This window comes from Haliotis asinina, chromosome 2 (assembly GCF_037392515.1).
Source record: "Haliotis asinina isolate JCU_RB_2024 chromosome 2, JCU_Hal_asi_v2, whole genome shotgun sequence".
Lineage (NCBI taxonomy): Eukaryota > Metazoa > Mollusca > Gastropoda > Lepetellida > Haliotidae > Haliotis > Haliotis asinina.
Window position 1 is genome coordinate 45,958,786 of NC_090281.1, and position 18,212 is coordinate 45,976,997.

Here is an 18,212-nt window from a genome sequence, read left to right on the forward strand (position 1 = left end):
ACTTTACACCCAACCTTAACAAAGCACTGCTATCTCTGATACAGATCAACACTGTGAGCATTACATCAAGTAGTGTTCGTTTTCTCCTCAAACATATTTAAGCACCAGTTGAGCGATGATGAAAATGAAATATATTTGCAGAACAGTTATCCAGACAGTAAGTCATTGTGTTCCTGTAGTCAGTCAATTCGGTTGGATGTAGAGAAATGCCTTTGTAAATTGACATCTGTCTAAATTATTCACACAACCTTGACATAACTCAGATGTAATCTCAGATAGTGAACGACCTTGTGTCCATCAGTTACATCAAGTGATATGATATGTGATAAGTCATGTGATTTGATTGCGAGCCAGTATCAGTAGAAGATGTTCTCTATGGCATGCATACACCTGGTTCTGTCTCTGTTGCTCTGTGTTGGTAAGTATACCTGTTCACATTGACAATATACACGACAATGCCCCTTTCATTATGAAAACAGTTCACCTTACAGGAAACTTAGCATATTTCTACTTGTTTGGAGATAAATGAGTTTAAATAGTGAGCGAGTGAGTTAGTTACTTTTTACGCCACACTCAGCAATATTACAATTCTATGGTGGCGGTTTGTGAACAATCGAGTTTGGACCAGACCACCAAGTGATCAACAGCATGATCGACTTGCGCAATTGGGAACCGATGACGTGTCAGCGAGCCTGACCACCCGATCCCGTTAGTCGCCTCTTACGACAAGCATAGTTGCCTTTTATGGCAAGCATGGGTTGCTGAAGGCCTATTCTACCCCGGACCTTCACAGGTTATAAATAAGGTTAAACAAGTAGCTATAGTTCTTTTTATAAAATCTGACAAAAATGTACTTGCTCGTGAGTAAATAATACATTATTTCCATCGGTCACCATAAAATAAGTACATGCTAGGCTTGTATAAACAAATGGGATTATCATTCATTTACCATTACCATATCAACTGAATATCTGTCGGTTAGTAAGGTCGGATACAGTCAAAGGATTTAACGTTACTGTCCTTGTTCATTCAGGACCAACCAGTTCCTATCTTATACTTGACATATGTACCCAGCAGTGAAGCGGGATATGTTTTGAATTAAACCTATTAGGCACAATGTAAAAAAGACACACCTTCCACTTTCTTTGGCAGGCAATCACCATTGTTACAACTAAGATTACTATTTGTAAATAATGAACCTCATAGATAACAGACCAAGTGCCCGATACAGATCATAATAGTTGGAGTAAAACCCACATTATCATCCATGTCCAAAGTATTGATTATTCAAAGTCCGTTTTGTGGCTGAAACAAAATTTCTCATTCTTTATCACTTTCCTTATGTCGTCTGCTTATCATGATATATAACAGTTGTTAGTCTAGGGTATATAACAGTCGTTAGTCTAGGGTATAACGTGTGGTGTCCACCGCCGTGCAATTTTCCAGGAATGTTACACGTCAAACCATATTCACTAACTTACTTAACGTCAAGGCATCAGACGATCCTGGTGTACTGATTATTTTGTTTCTACAGTTCACATAGTCATAAGCTATTTTTAACTTCAGCAATCTCTGTGGGAAAGCAGGACTTTGCTGTGAACGTCAACAATGACGGCACATACAACGTCGTGGTTCAGGGAGATGTGTGGCTGAAGAGTGCGCCCACCTTCTTCAGAGCTGATGGTCAAGTATTCTCCTCTGCTGATGGATCTCTGAAACTGGTCAAGAACACTCAGTCCAGTGGTGAGGACGTCGTCGGGCAGTGGGAGGCCAACAACTTCTTGTACCAGGCAGGGTCCAGTCAGATTGAGGCCAGCTTTGTACAGTACACACCAGATCCAAGCATATTCACCTACAACAATCCAGCCTTACCGTTCATGTTGTTCAAACAGGTGAGTACGTCCAGCCTGGGGTTGTGAATGTACTTTACAATTTCAGTATAAACTTTTCATTTCATATCACAAACCTTGCATTTGCACATTTAGATTTTGGCCTTAAGTTTTTAATTTCACCAGTGACTATACCTTGTCATCAGTGCAGCACTAAACACTATTTATGTGATCAGATGACTGCTATGCTGAAGATCTAAGACGTTTTGCCTCGAAATGTTGTGGAAGTGTACGCTGACGAACTGTAAGTACATGTTTTCTTTCATCAACGTTTTCGTTCAACAGCGTTACATCAATGGAGCAAACAACACCGCCTCCAACAGCACACACTCCACCATTTCTGGCTTTCCTGGATTTCTCATTCAAGAGTCAACCATTCCAGTGGGATATCTGAGTTATGGAGGATTGATGTTTGGATTCAAGGGTCTCATGGCTGGGCAGTAAGTACTCGCATGTTAAAATGAAAATGTGTTTGACATGTTGAAGGGACGACAAACAGCCCGGCAATATCAACTGTACGTGAATGCTAGTCTATTCTTGATAAGTTAAAACCTCTTTGTTTGAGGACGAAATGGTGGCATCTTAAAAAAGCAAGTGTACCACCTCTTGCAAGTATGGTATTATTTCTTTCCATTCGAAGGACGCGATATCTCGTCTGGGGGATCACAACCCTTCAACACGAGACTACTTTTAGCAGCTTGACACTTACATACGAGGGACGTGATATCATGTCTCCGTGGTTGCAACGGTTGACATGAACCATTCACGAGGAACAAACCATCAAAACCCATATGAACTTTTTTTTCCCAAAATATCATCATTCACATTTATTAAATTATTCCAGACTAAAAGAGAATATATTAGGTCGTCTTTAGCCCAGAAGCATTGGTAATGCAGGGTTTTCTTCAACTCAGACAACAGTGTGGCAATTGTGACAATTGTTTTCAATGCTGTGATTACACTACGGTGGAAGAACAACCATAAATTAGTAGATACAGGTCATCACTTAGAATTATAGGGTCATGACATTCGCTGAACGAATGAAACGTGTGTTGCCTGTGATAACAGTTATAAGAGCAGTCAACAGTCAAGGAACATTGCTAACAACCAAACGTCGTAATGGCTACTCTCATCATCACAAATGGCTCATAGAACTTGACTTTCAGTCCAATACGATTTTCACGACTAGCCATTTAACACTGTGTTGTCGCCGAATGTCGAGATCATACGTGGTTTGGGCCAGGGGAGATAATCAAGCAATTTCTAAATAATGCACTGTCACAAAGGTACGTTAATTGCATTCGAAGGACGAGGATACACGGCTAAAACACTGTGAAACATGTTTAGTATGAGTAGGCGAGTTATCGCGTTCCTTGTATGAAAACACTGTCGAAAAATCGAAGGTAATATCTCCTTCGAAATCACAGGCTACGAATGGAAAAGTCTGGTCGTATGCAAGGGTTGTATATGCCTTGACTTGATATGTCGTCCTTGGGATACATGTGCATCTGTGAAAAGGTTAACTCGTATGAAAAGATTTGTACAATAACGTGTTATACAATCAATGACAACTGTTTTATACCTTTACTAAAGATGGGGACCATCATTCAAAATCGACGACGGGATCGAAGGTGGACCTCTAGCTCTATTTGACCGAGTGAAGACTGCAAATACACTAATTATCTCCCCTGCCAGTCGGTTTATGTCGTCATCAATATGGCGTCAGAACTCCAGCACAGGAGGAGACAATGTCTACTGGGGGACGATGGGAGGAGTTGAAAATGTTCCTCTTGGTGTTGAAACCAGTTTTATTCTTTTCTGTGGAAACCAAGGCATTAACAAGGTAACAGTTTCAGGTTTGTTTTTCAGGTTTGTTTCTGTTACAGTCGTGCATTTGATCTAAACAGATACCTACGTTTCGATGTCTGTGTTTGACTTCACACGCTTCAATACTAAAATCCATATTTCTCCTTCAAAACCTTCCAAAAACATGGTAATGTACCTTAGAAAAATACATTGATCATGGTTGCAGGCCTTCGTAAGCTGGGGGCAAATCTTGAAACAATGGCACGGCCGTACAGATCAATATGTCAAGTCCGACTTCACGTTAAACTATTTAGCATACGGAACAGACAATGGTGAGGATATATGGGGATGCTTTGATTTGATTGTCAACATTTTGCAGTTTTGGTGCTGAACCGAAAAAAGTGCAATATATCCAGCAGACAAAAGATACCTTATCTATTATCTTTGCACAACATAATTCCACAATTAGCGTAACCTGAGGTTGTTCCGAGTTACCACGGACATCGTTATCATATTGTTACACATGTTGCCAAGTGAAAGGCTCACTCGTCATCATTCATTTATGGTAAACAATGCCTTTGGCTGAAAGTAAATGGACTGGTGACAGAGCTCGACATTGCGTAATTCCTGAGAGTGCCTCTCAATCTGTAACAGATCTTTAATGTGGTGCAAGAGTCTTTAATGTCATAAGGCAAGTGTCTTTGCCAAAACGATTGCTCCTTGTTGTAATTACCGGTTTTTTTTGTTTTGTCTTTTTTTTTTTTTTTTTTTTTTTGTTGTTGTTTTTTTTTGTGAACACACCCGAAGAGAACGTGTTGTTTATTCAGGGGCGTACTACTGTTGGCGTTCCGAGGAAGGAAAGAACTACCAGGACACAGTGTTGGACATCAAGAGCTATATGGCAGAGATAGGGGTGCCTATCAAGTTAGTGAACATGTGCATGCTTTCAATACTTTTGTTACAACACATGTAAGATGAATTAAAAGTTCTCTCCCAAAGTATGCCCCGTGAAAAAGAAACATTTAGTTATCTGTTGTCGAATCTCACATGCATGAATCGTTTTCCAAAGAATACTACCCTTACAGTATGTTTTCTACAACTAGCTGGTTGTGATTCTCTGTGTCGACTGGGAAAATGACTGGAACAATCCTCATAGCATGCTTGACTATTAGCGGCATTTAGAATGTGTTATGGATGACCAAGATATTTCATCGATTATCTTTTTAATCTTTCCCACGCAGCGTTTCGGGGTCATTGTAGATTCCTTCATTAGGTGAAATGACAGTTGATACTACGACGTCGATCCTATGACGTCATAACAGCGCCTAAAATATCTCAGTATTCTTTATATTGTTTGCCTGCTATAAACAGTTGGTCAGAATCTTTCTTGTATTGGGTGCCTTAGTCACAATAATAACGATGTTGTTAATTTGCTAGTTACGACCAGAACGGCATACTCCTGTGATACTGGCCTTGCTATTTACTTGCAAGGTACATGCAATGTGACGCAACAGCACCGTGGTACGCTGACTGTTACAATGGAGATGTGAATTTTAAAACTGAAATCTTTTTCCGAACAAAAATACATTTACGTTATGTTTTACGTGTAGGGACCAATTCTCTTTCTTCTGCTTGGTTAGTTTCTTTGAGACAAATGACGAAATAATCCGAGAAGTCATCATATTGTTTAAATACGGCAGCGTATTAGGGCCACGGTGAAAACTTTTTTGGTGTCACTATCTCCTACCTATGACTTAGTATCTCCTACGTAGGACTTACTATTTCCTACGTAGGACTTATTATCACCTTCGTACGACTTACTATCATCTACGTAGGAGATACTAAGTCCGACATAGAAGATAGTGAGTGTTTTACCTGAGTCTAGACTTTTAATGGGTAGTATAGTTGTTGCATATTACTTTCATGTGTTGGACCGACTGTTGTACTTTATTGCCTCGCGTTCAATTTGCCATATTGTTACGCGTTGCAGTTACATTTTTCTATTCAGCACTTTTACACTCGTGTCATAACGAGAATTTCATATCGGAAACTGCCCCCCCCCCTCCTCTCTGTGTGTGCGTTCGTGAGTGCGTGTGTGTATACCCATAACTGCAGTTAGATCAAGGTCCACGTCACCCAAACGTAACACACACACACACACACACACACACACACACACACACACACACACACACACACACATACACCACAATAACACTGTGTAGTAACACTGCGTTATTGTCATAAATATGCATTGACGTGCATTTCTACTATCTAACGTTCTGCATAACCAAATATTTCTCAGTAACCACACTTCATATAATCCGAACCTTTAAAAGGGTATGTACTCAAAATAAGTAGGGGAACCTGAACTTTCAATTTGGATAGGAACTGTAAACGTTAACAAACGTTTCAAGGACAGACATCTTATGAACGCACCACCATTTCCCTCTCTTACCACCCCTAAACACAACGCATGATATGCACGTGCACAACGCAGTAGTCCCATACACGTGCATGGGGTCCCATTCTTGATTTTGACGTTTTTTCAAGAAGGTCGAGAAATCAATTAGAGCATTAAATTTGACACTCATCTTGCATCACACATTTGCTAGTATTTGTTTCTAGTGTTTTTTGTTTTTTAAAATGAAAATCGTATGCATGCAAATTACATGCCATCCACCAATCATCTTTCAAAATACATTCCAAATAACTATGGTTGTTAAGAAGTGCAGATGGTGATGCACTCTCAAAACATTCAATAATATCATATCAACATTGACTGACTTCGATGAATCTCCTAAATATGTTTAACCATAAATAAAAAAAATGAAGATCCCCTACTTTTTTTAAAGAGTATATTAAGTACTACGTGGCAGATAGTATGTCCTACGCAGGAGATACTAAGTCCTACGTAGGAGATATTAAGTCCTACTTAATATCTCCTACATAGAACTTAGTATCTCCTACGTAGGAGATATTAAGTCCTACGTAGGAGATAGTATGACCTACGTAGGAGATAGTGACACCAAAAAAAGTTTTCACAGTGACCCTAATACGCTTCCATAGTAGATACTGCTAAGACAATGGTTAATGTTCGATAGGTACATTCAGTCCGATGCGTGCCGATGGTGATTGGACAATGACCTTGTTGTTTACTTGCAGGTACATGCAATACGACGTAACATGGTACAGTGACCTTCACAATGGTGTTGTCTCATGGTCGTGTCCACCTGATGTTTTCCCCAATGGACCGCAGTAAGATTTCTTCCTTTATTGAACTGGATGAATATTGTAATGCTTCATTCAATTATGTTAAGATTACTTGCACTTTCGTGTTCGTCTCACTGACATTCCTTCTATAGTTTGTCGTTATGTTTATGCAAGGTTTGTATGTGTTCATGAGTATACTTTCATATTTCAAATCGAGTTAGTTTCATTAGTTTCAAAGATGGGGGTTCAGGTTAGGTTATACACACACACACACACACACACACACACACGTACGTACGTACACATACATACATACATACATACATACATACATACATACATACATACATACATACATACATACATACATACATACATATATACATAAGGCGTTAAACTAAACTCACTCACTCGCTTAATGTTTATTTCACTTCAACTCTGCCACTATACACCTCATACAAATGTCTCTAGACATATGCAATTTCCTTGATGTAAGTATCTGGTTTGTGTATCAAAGTGGTGGTATTCTATCGGGACCATAACACTGTATTATGACATTTCAAGTGTGGTTGGTGAAACCTAATAACGTAGTTTCCTTTGCTTTACTTCATCCTGTGAAAAAGATGGCTCTATAACAAGACAGAGTTACCTGTGTTTGGCTACAACCCATTCTGGTGAGTCAAGTCAAGGAATTGGGATGTAAGAGTCAGACTTGTCTACATGTAAATACGATACTTTTATATATTAGAATTTCCTTATTCACAATCTGAGAGAAGAAGCAATACTTGCAGAACAAACACAATTATTACAAAATTATATGGAAACACACTATCCCAAAAATGAAACGCATCGGCGACTTGTATTTTGATAACCTCTTATAACTACCTCTTGTGTTCAAACAATCGTCAACATGGAACAAAAGTGTCGACAACATGAATTTACACAGCTGCACAAGTAAACAATCGACTTTACCTGAAAATGTTGATTTTGATAATATTTCTAACAAGGATTAGAAAGGCACAACGCATCATAAATCAATTTCCAGTTGAAATTGTGCAGCAAAGAGCATTCGCTGTCTGGCAATAAAAATCCAGATTACGTTCAGAAATTGGCATTCGTTTTGGAGGAATTTCAAGGTCAAATCATACGTCAAGTCTTGACTCTGCGACACGGAACATCGCCACTGAGCGAATGCAGCTGGAGATTACCAATCTTCTGTTGCCAGGCGTCTGAATGTTAGTCTGAGCAAGATATCATGACTTGCAGCTCGTTGCAATCAAACAGGTATAACAAATGGCCGTCCCCGTACTGGCAGACCTCGAGTTACCACCGCAGCTCAAGATTGGTACATCCGGGTTCAACAGTTGCGTGATCGTACGCGTACTGCCACGGGTGACAGCACAGCAGCCAGGGTGCCTGGACTCCAGAGGATATCCGGTCAAACTGTATGGAAGAGGATGAAAGAGATTGGTCTGAAAGCCAGGAAACCCGACGTTGGGGTTGTGCTGCGTCTTCACCATCGCACTCAGTGTCTCCGTTATGTAAAAGTATCCACTTGGTTGTGTAGACATTACCTTCTTCTAAACTGGTGTAAATGCACTAAAGTCTATTTGTAGACGAGTTATACATGTGTGAAAATACAACAGATTTCTCGTCTATGCGTTTCTTTTTTGGATAGTATGCTATGACGAACGAGACCTGGCCATCAAAGGAAACGATATTCATGACGTGTATTTAAAATTATTGCACTAAGAATGGCTTTTGCAAATGATAATTCTATTCCCGCTCCATTTAGTTTGAATACGTCAACATGGACTGTTTTTAGCTGTTTCTGAGTCTTGCACATATCTGTTGGCTTGTTGTCGTTGTAGGTCCAGTAACACAACCTACGCCACTGCTAATGGAGGAAAATATCAATTCCTGATCGATGGTCCAAAGGCTCTACCACTGGAAGAGGTACCGAGACTACTAGTTATTTCATGAAAAATTGGTACAATTTAAGCTTTTCCTTTTCCGCTTTCTCCTCGTGTGAGATGTGAATTCGGGTTGTTTCATGTTAGATTCATTAACTGACATGTTTTTCTTTACGTTTCAGAGGTTTTGGACTGATTTGCTGGCCGGGGGAAGGAAATGGGGATTGATTGCTTACGAACAGGTACCATCTCTGATTACCAAATATAATATCTTCAGACTAGACGAGAGAACATACGTATTTTCTATGAATATGTTGGGGTTTTTTTTGTTTCTGTAGGATTACCTCAATGTAGAATTTGAAGGAATACAAAAACTTCTGACTGACATTGACCTTGGCCGCCAATGGCTGACTCAGATGGGCAATGGGGCTGCCAAGAACGGACTGACCATTCAGTACTGCATGTCTCTGCCGAGACATATGCTGCAGTCTCTGGAAATACCTGTCGTCACACAGGTAAGAGAGAATATGGTTTTGAGTTAACATACTGCTAGACACATATTAGATGATCCTGCGCACTAAACGCATTTGTGACAAGAGAGGCGGTACAACGAATTGGGCGAGTACACTTGGCTGCTACAGGTAGCTTGACGATTATGCACGTGCAATACATGCTAACCGTGACATGAAATCAACACCGCTACTGATTAACACGTGTCTCGCTACTGTTTTACACCTGTTTCGCTACTGTTTTACACCTGTCTCAATACTGTTAAACAGATTTCAGTTGTAGTTAAAAATGTCCAAGTTAGGAAAACATGGGCAAATAGTTCATTCTCAGGCAAGGGAGATAGCATACAATGTTATCATGTATATGGACAAAAACTGTGCAACCAATTTTACAAAGTGGCCTTGCTACTGGACTCTCAACGGCAACTTTAAAGCGCATTAAGGCAGAAGGTGGTAGGAGTGCGAATGGACCTACATTTATCAGTCCCACCAAGTTGCGCAAACTCAAAACTTGCAGTTGCAAACTTGATGATTTCGACCGGTGTGCAGTCCGTCAATTTGTACAAAGTTTATATGTCGTAAAAAAACAACTACCCACTCTGGATACGATGTATGATATGGCAAAGTGCCAGTTGAACTACGAGGGTTCTAAGGAAAGTTTTCGAAAAAAATCTCAAATACATGGGATTTAGGTGGCGAGAAACGCAGTCAAACCGTAAACTTTTAATGGAACGTAAAGACATTGTTTCCAAGCGTTTGCAATACTTGTGTGCAATAAAGAAATACAGAGAAGAAAATCGAACACTCATCTTTATCGATGAAACATGGTTGCATGTACACCACATTGTCCCAAAGGGTTGGCAAATTGAGGGTGAAGTCTTAATAAATGGGGTTCAACCTCCGTCTGGCACCAGACCTCGGCTTATTGTGGTTCATGCAGGGGGTGAAAACAGTTTTGTTCCAAATGCTTTGCTTGTTTTTGATTCCAAACTGAAACCAGCAGACTATCATGACGGGATGAACTTTGATAATTTTTCCAAATGGATCCAGGAAAAGTTGATACCAAACCTTCCACTGCACTCTGTCATCGTTATGGATAATGCACCATATCATAGCAAGCAAGTGGACAAATGTCCGACAACCGCCAACTGAAAAGATGACATAAAAGCGTGGCTACAAAGGCACAATATCTCATTTGATGAGAAAATGCTTAAAGCCGAACTATTGTTTCTTGCAAAATCCATCAAATCGTGCCCTGTCTACAGAGTAGACACGATGTTGAAGTAACATGGTCATGATGTACTACGTCTCACTCCATACCACGCAGAACTAAACCCGATTGAGTTAATTTGGGCAGATGTGAAAAATCATGTCGCTTCACAAAACTTACAGTTCACAAAAAGTTCCTTAAGAGTTGCCATAAATGAAAGGATGTCTGCAATCGGTGCAAAAGAATGGTCGGAATGTTGTAAACATGTTAAAATAATTGAAGATGGTTACTGGCAACGCGAAATCGCAATAGAAAGGGAAATTGACAGACTAGTGATTGACTTAGGACTTGCAAGTGATTCAGACACCGAGACTGATTCAGAGAGTGATAATTAAAGCTTAAATCAGTAAGTCCGCCTAATGTTCCAGCATTGTTGTGTCTTGTATAATAATTGACATGTACTATATCAGGTTTTTACTGTTCCCATGCTTTGTCATAAAAACGAGTAATCTTTGGTGAGTTTATATTTTTTTAGTCACTGATAAATCTACTGAGTGGTACTGAGTCTGGTACTGAGTCTGGTACTGAGTAATCCCCAAACCGACAAATTTGTGTACAAAGATATTTCTCACTGACTTATCAATGTCAAAAGGTATTTTCAGTTTTCTGTACACAATTTTGGTGACCATAATGAAAATATGACAGAAATTTGGAAATATTGTTTGAATACTAACCATTTCTCTGGAACCGGTTATATAAATTTCCAAGATATGTATTCCCGGTCGATCACCAGCGGAATTATGGACGAAAATCAGCCCGTACAGAGAAACAGGAACAAAATTATGGGATAAAAATATTTCCCCCTTGCTTCTCTGATTTAGCCACCACCATTTAGTAACAGATAACATTTAACATATTAAAAATGAAAGTTAAATGAAACACAATTAACTATATGTAGTTATTGTATATTTAATATTTAGCAGACGAAAAGTCAACTTTACCCATTAGAACAACACCGCATATTCCTTCGAATGATAGACTTCAATTTCAGGCATAAGATACAGATATTCCACGCTAACCTGTAGTTAAGACGAAGACAAATAGATTATTGGGGCATTGACAATCATTTTAGATATTCAACAATTTTGTTAAAAAAACAGGAAAATGTCATTTGCTTCGTGAAATGGATCGAAGGTCCTAAACATATTTGCTTAGTATATTGTGTTGATTCAATTCGTTGGGATTGTACCTGTTCCCACATCTTGTTTCAAGTGTTCCCTCTTGTTTCAAGTGGATCGTTCTGTAGGGCGTTCCCAAGTATGCAAATTGGGGTCATTTGTCAGGTCGTGGATCATCTTATATGTGTTTACCAGTAAGGTCGTATATTTCATGGAGAGCTTGGAATATTGGTTCTTGGATCTAAAGAGAAAACTGCGTTTATGTGTCAGAAGAGCTAATGATGTGATGACATCTCGCATTATACCTCAAGAGCAACACTTGTATGATGATCAATGTTTTACCTCGTTTTATTGTTGGCAATCCGTGCAAGAATTCTGGTCCATGTGAATCGGATTGAGGTTGTGAAAATGCATGGCGTCAGGAAACAGAGCAAATGTGGACTCCATCAAGTAAAACAGTGTAAACCTGAGTAATGTACGTTTCAGGCCCGTGCAAGCCATGACAACATACCAGGAACCGACAACTGGAAGATCGGTGTGACGTCACTATTTGCATGGGCTATTGGCATTGCACCCTTCAAGGATATTTTCTGGACGACCAGCGTTCAACCTGGGAATACTTACAGTATGGAGAAAACTATTTCATCTTCATTGATTTCATTTTCATCCCGAGAAGGATGTCTTGTCCACTCAAAATAATAAACAGGTATAGCATCGTGATGTGTCAAGAACGTTGGTGAAAATTGATCCATGTGTTGCAGATGCATCGGAACCATATCCGTCCCTTCAAGCCGTGGTTGCAACCTTAAGTACAGGCCCAGTAGGAATTGGTGACATGGTTGGGGGCACAAACAAGACACTCATCATGAAGTAGGTTGTTGAGAGAGTACTTCCGTAAACAACTAGATTAATCCACGCCCATTCTTTGGTTTTATAGCTTGCATGGGAGTAAGTGTTTACTGTGCGTTTAGTTTATAATTTATTTATCCCTTTTTAGTAAATAGGAGATTTCATATTCGGTAGTTTTTAATTCCTTCACCCTCCATGTACCAATTTTATCCTGTATTTATTCCTGACTTAAACTCTTTTATAGATAACTTCTCAATTCTATATTTTCATTTTTCCTGTATTAAGAATGTATATATCCATATTTAATACTGTATTTCTTTATTAATATTTGCTGTCAGTCATTTATCATGTATTACTTCGGTAATCATTTTAGACCACGTATGTTTATCTGTATCTCGTATGTCACTCTAGCATATAGCATCTGTCACTCCTTTTTCATTTATTATTTTTTTATCTTTATTAACTTTTAATAGTTTATTGTACCTGTTTTTCTTTACAACAAATGGAATTAGTTTCCAAAGATAATCACTATGGGTTATTTCTGTTTATATCTACTGCAGTCCGTCCATTTATTATCGAATTTACTCTCATTTTCTATTTATTTATCATGCACTAATTATTTGACCTACGTATTCATCCGTGCATTTATTCACTGACGCTTTCTACAGATCTGTAAATGCTGACGGTCTGATCTTGAAACCATCTCGACCAGCGACGGCCATTGACAACAGAATACGGAGGGTATCGGTGCCTTTGTCTTTACTCCAACACAGCCCCGTTGATTGGAAGGCATCTCCAGCAATGCATCATAAATGTCATCATTCAGTAGAAACTTGCCAGGATAACTACATCTATTAAAAAAATCTTAAATGCGACTAATTTTAATGCCATAATTTTATTTACTTGATATTGCATCTGAAATGGAATCAAATACTTTGACAAAACCGATATGCGCTCACCATGCGTGTTTTCTAGATGGCCTGGTCCGACTTTGAGGGTCCTGATGGGGAGGTTTGGTCCACGTATTCTGATTTTGGTGGCAAGAATAAGTATGGCATCATCCTCGCTGCTGATCTTCAGGGAAGCTATAACATGACACCTTGCATGGCTGGATATCAAGGGGTAGGACAATAGAGTCTTTCTACCATTACTTGATTTCAGGTGGTTAGTGTGCGGGTTTTCATGTATATAAACCGAACCACTAAAGAAACGTCACACCGATGATTACCACTCCAATTAACAAACAAAACGGAGTTCCAATTTGACACTCATGGTTAACACATTTTCGGGAATCACTTTTTGAGGTATCCATGGACATCGATGAAAGCATTGTCTCTATATGGAATTGAAGTAGCCGGCTGGTGGAAGCCATACTCTACCAAATGCCTGATCGACTCCAGCCGCAGTTGCCAGCCTTGGTTCGAGGTCGCTTAGCCTTCCTCGAATCTCGTCCCAAAGGTTTTCTATTGAACTTAAATCCGGACTGAGTGTAGGCCACTGTAGGATTCGGATGCCATGTTGTCATAGGAAGTTCAATGCTACTCTCGCAGAATGGACACAAGCGTTGACTTGCTGGAAGATTTCTGTTACGTCTAAAATGTGATAGCACGTTGGGTCTTATGACTTAGTTAATATGGCTAGCAGGTGTCACGTCTTTATTTCACACTGGACCGAGATTCTGGGACACCACGGTAACATCGCTCTGTCTCAAACTGACTGCACCACACACCATGGTGCTAGGACCACCCCACGAGTCTCTTTCAACAATACACTACATGGAAACAGTTGCCCACGTCGTACTCTCACTCTGCCATTAGCTGAAAATATCAGCTTCCATCAGAAATAAACAAAGTTTTCCATTGCCGATAACATCAATTTCGATGCTGACTTGTCCATTGTAGTCGATGTTGGTGGTGACAAGTTGTAAGGACAGCACTACGACGTGGTTTGTGACAGCAGAGGTTTCTTCCGCGTAAACGTGGTCGCACTACATCGGCACTAATTGGTCTGTTGTCAACCCCAGTGGTATAGTGTGCTGTTTAAGTTGCTTTCATTGGTAGGATTGTCACGATATGATCGTGCATTTCTATATTCAATGATGTCATTCTTACCACATCTGCCTTTTCAGGTGCGTTTGGTCGATACGTTCTCATCGGAAAACACACTGTTAGTTTTGATTGAAAAACATGTTACGAAAACGGTACATTTCATAATAGAAACACCACATTGTAACATTTTCGTTTTGAGAGGTGGCGTTTCATTTGTGGTTCACTATACATGCGAATGGAGTCATGTGTGCAGCAAAAATGCGCGTTATTCTTCTCAGTTCCCTAGCTCCATGGTTTTCCCGGCCAACAACCCTAACAAGACCCAGCCCTTGACGGACCCTCAACCTTTGACAATGAGTGGATGTACCATGGCTGACTTCTGTCTCTTCTATGTATCGCCTGTACTGACCATCAGTGGGTAGGTGTATTACTTCATTCCAGTCATAACGGACATTACGTTTCAACCAAAGAAGAAACTACAGCATCTCAGGAAACTCGGCAAAATAGATATTTATTATTTCAAGAGGCTATATACTCCAAAATATACGAAAGGGACGTGTGTGAACTCGTTATCAAGTGCGAATCGACACTGAAGAGCGTACTAAAGGCACGAAAAGGACATGGAGTAGTGACATTTAAGAAAATATACATTTAAGAAAATATACTGAACTGTAGTGAAAGGCAAAAGAAACATCACCGGAGACTGTGTCGTTGATCTGTCCTTAACCTTGCCATAACTGCTGTGTTCGAAAACCAAATGAATGATTGCCGGCAAGCCGGCAGTTTATGCCTGAATACAAGCATGATACCCGTTTTACTGTTGTAATGAATTTACCTACACTGACTTCAGAGTTTCTATATGTATATGTACAGGTTACTTTAGGATATTTTTGTTTAAATAGTACACATTGTAAGCAACGTTACAAGTATTAAGCTCTTTGTTTTTTTTTTGTCCGTTTTTATTTACAACGTGAAGTAATTGAAGTAACACATTGAGTCACAAATGTTGTCTGAAAGATGAAGACAGGTGGATTATGTTCGTGCAGCAGAACCAAAGTGCTATATATGATGTCGATGGGATGATGGATGGCAATTCGATAATACTTCCTAAGTAAGTATGTATTATCAAATAATTTTCCCGCAGCAAACAAGTTCTGATCCAGGGTGAGTTGGACAAGTGGGTGCCGATGTCACCCCAGAGAGTAACGGACATCAACATTGCCGATGACATCACCATCAGTCTCACTGGGGCTGCCGACGAAACTGTCTCCTTCTGGTTCAACGTGGATGGTAAATCCTCACCTGTAACCTGTACCCTCGGATCAGGAGGAACAGCCAGCCTTAGTTTCACAGCAGGCACGTGTCGTGGTGTATAATGAATAAGATATACCTTACGCCTGTTCCACTGTGTTGAATAAACGCTAGTTAATCCGTACCACTGATATAATTTTTGAAATTGAGGAAACCCGGCCATCGCATCCATTCACCAACGTATTTCATTTTATTTCAGTTGTTCAAAATCCTGACTTTTGGTTCTTTGAATTCACTTGGGATATTGAACATGCCTCTATTAATATGTGACCATGTGTAGTATTTTGCGTTAAAATATGTGTGACGATGCTGCTCTATAACGAATTACGCAATGGTTATTTGAACTGTACTTGTTTCCTCCTTTTGTATCTACTTGGACGTGTACGTCGCACATACCAAATAAAAAAACCTTTATCCATACAACTCGTCTTTGCACTTTCCATATTGGTGAAGATCGTCATTGATCGTCAGTAACCCATGCTTGTCGTAAGAGGTGACTAACGGGATCGGATAGGTGGTAAGGCTCGATGACTTGGTTGAGATAAGTCATCGTATTCTAAAAGGGTAGGGCAACGCTCATGCCGGAATTGTAAGGTCCAGACTAGATTATTTACACACCACCGACGTATAGCTGGAATAGATCTACTGATGAGTGTGGCGTAAAACTAAAGTCACTTCTTCAATTCCCAGCATCTAACAGTCCCTCAAGGAAGTTGTGTAATGCGTACAGAGGATACCGCCTTGAAAGTTTTAATGAATCGATTGAACAACAGAAATGGGTAACTGATAATAGTAACCGCCACACCAAAGTTTTGTTTAAGAGACAGAGAGAGAGAGACTAACACACACGTAGACATATAAGCACGCAAACACGAAACGATTTTCAAATTTGGATATTTCCCAGGTACGATCACTGGTAAAAAGATGATGTTTACAAGACATTTACAATTTGTAAAAATTCACAAGGGGAGATAACTTGTGGGTGATGGTAAAACGGTCTGCAAGGCCTCAAATTCACACCTAATAAATCCCAAAGGCTAATTACAGTTTGACCCCTCGACATAATTAATGAGGTAATTGGGGCGTGAAATAAGAGTGGGACAGACCACTGTTCAGTGGACAGGGGTCACTCTGTTAGGGGTAGGATGCTGATGCTCTTACTACAGTGTTCGGTGGAGTGAAGATGCATGGGTGTGTCTTTCACTATGCGAAAGCTGTTTAGAAAAGAATTCCTACTCAGTATCCCACTTGTTTTGTGTTTGAGAACAGTGAATAACAATATCCATAAACAATATCACCTTGTCACCTCTGATAATATGCTAAATGATAGAGATTGTGTTGTGATAACATAACACATGACAGTATATGTTGCTATGAATCATGTGGTCGATCCAACTTTTATCAATAGTATCGTAGTTAATATGGATCATGGGCCAATCTGCTAGAAATATTAATATTAATTCTTCTGCTGGAGTAGATCATCCGGGTATCCTTGATGCTGTAAGTTGGAGACCCACTTGCTTTTAGCATTGTCCTTGTGATACTCCGTGGTGGGTGGCTCGGATGATGAACCATATTACACTAACCATGGCTTACAGCTATGAAATTCCGCCCAAAAGCCCAAAATGTCCACTTGAAATTGACCCTATTGATACTGATCACAGACCTTCTGCATCGATTGAGTATTGGCCGCTTTTCCTTGTGATCGAGACTCCTGACAAGACACCGTAAAAGGTGAACCCCTTTGCAGTATCCAAGGGTATTGAAGTAGTACAGGAGGAGGCAGCTGAAAAATCTGATGTCGTAGCCTCCCCAGTACTGAGTTTGTTTGACACTATCTTCAGTTGGTATGATGTCTTTGGCTCATGAAAAGGCCTTTAATACTCAGGTTTTCACTGGCCATTTTATGTGGTGGAGGTCTGTGAGCATTTTCATGACATTTGGTTTGCTGGCCGACAACATCTCAAAGTTAGTCATGGATAGTTTTACTAATATCAATCTGATCACTGTCATTGTGACTTTTGTGTATTGCTAAAGGGTGTATATTTTTTGACAATCAGTCATATATTTGCTTTTGAAAATAGTGAAAATGACCGCCATTTTGAATTGTCTTCTCGGCAGTTACATTTACATAAAAATTAACACCGAATGTGTCCATTTACGGCCAGTGTTGATACTTTTTATGTTTTTGTGACACTTGTATCTTCTAGAGTGGTGACTCGGGCACAAAACAGGTGATTTTGTATGGTCATGTCGGGATAATATAATGTTTTACAGCTTACTCTT

At 39.7% G+C, this 18,212-nt stretch overlaps 1 protein-coding gene across 1 annotated transcript; it reads left to right on the forward strand.

Moving 5' to 3' along the window:
- Positions 1–336: 336 nt before the first annotated feature.
- Positions 337–16,346, forward strand: LOC137272579 (uncharacterized). The gene is made up of 17 exons (XM_067804968.1): positions 337–418; positions 1,567–1,892; positions 2,175–2,329; positions 3,483–3,732; positions 3,922–4,027; positions 4,523–4,619; positions 6,861–6,953; positions 7,532–7,582; positions 8,780–8,864; positions 9,004–9,063; positions 9,160–9,336; positions 12,205–12,343; positions 12,480–12,588; positions 13,236–13,308; positions 13,543–13,689; positions 14,894–15,033; positions 15,760–16,346. The coding sequence occupies exons 1-17, from the start codon at positions 367–369 to the stop codon at positions 15,989–15,991; spliced, it is 2,292 nt and encodes a 763-aa protein (XP_067661069.1). The 5' UTR covers positions 337–366; the 3' UTR covers positions 15,992–16,346.
- Positions 16,347–18,212: the final 1,866 nt, after the last annotated feature.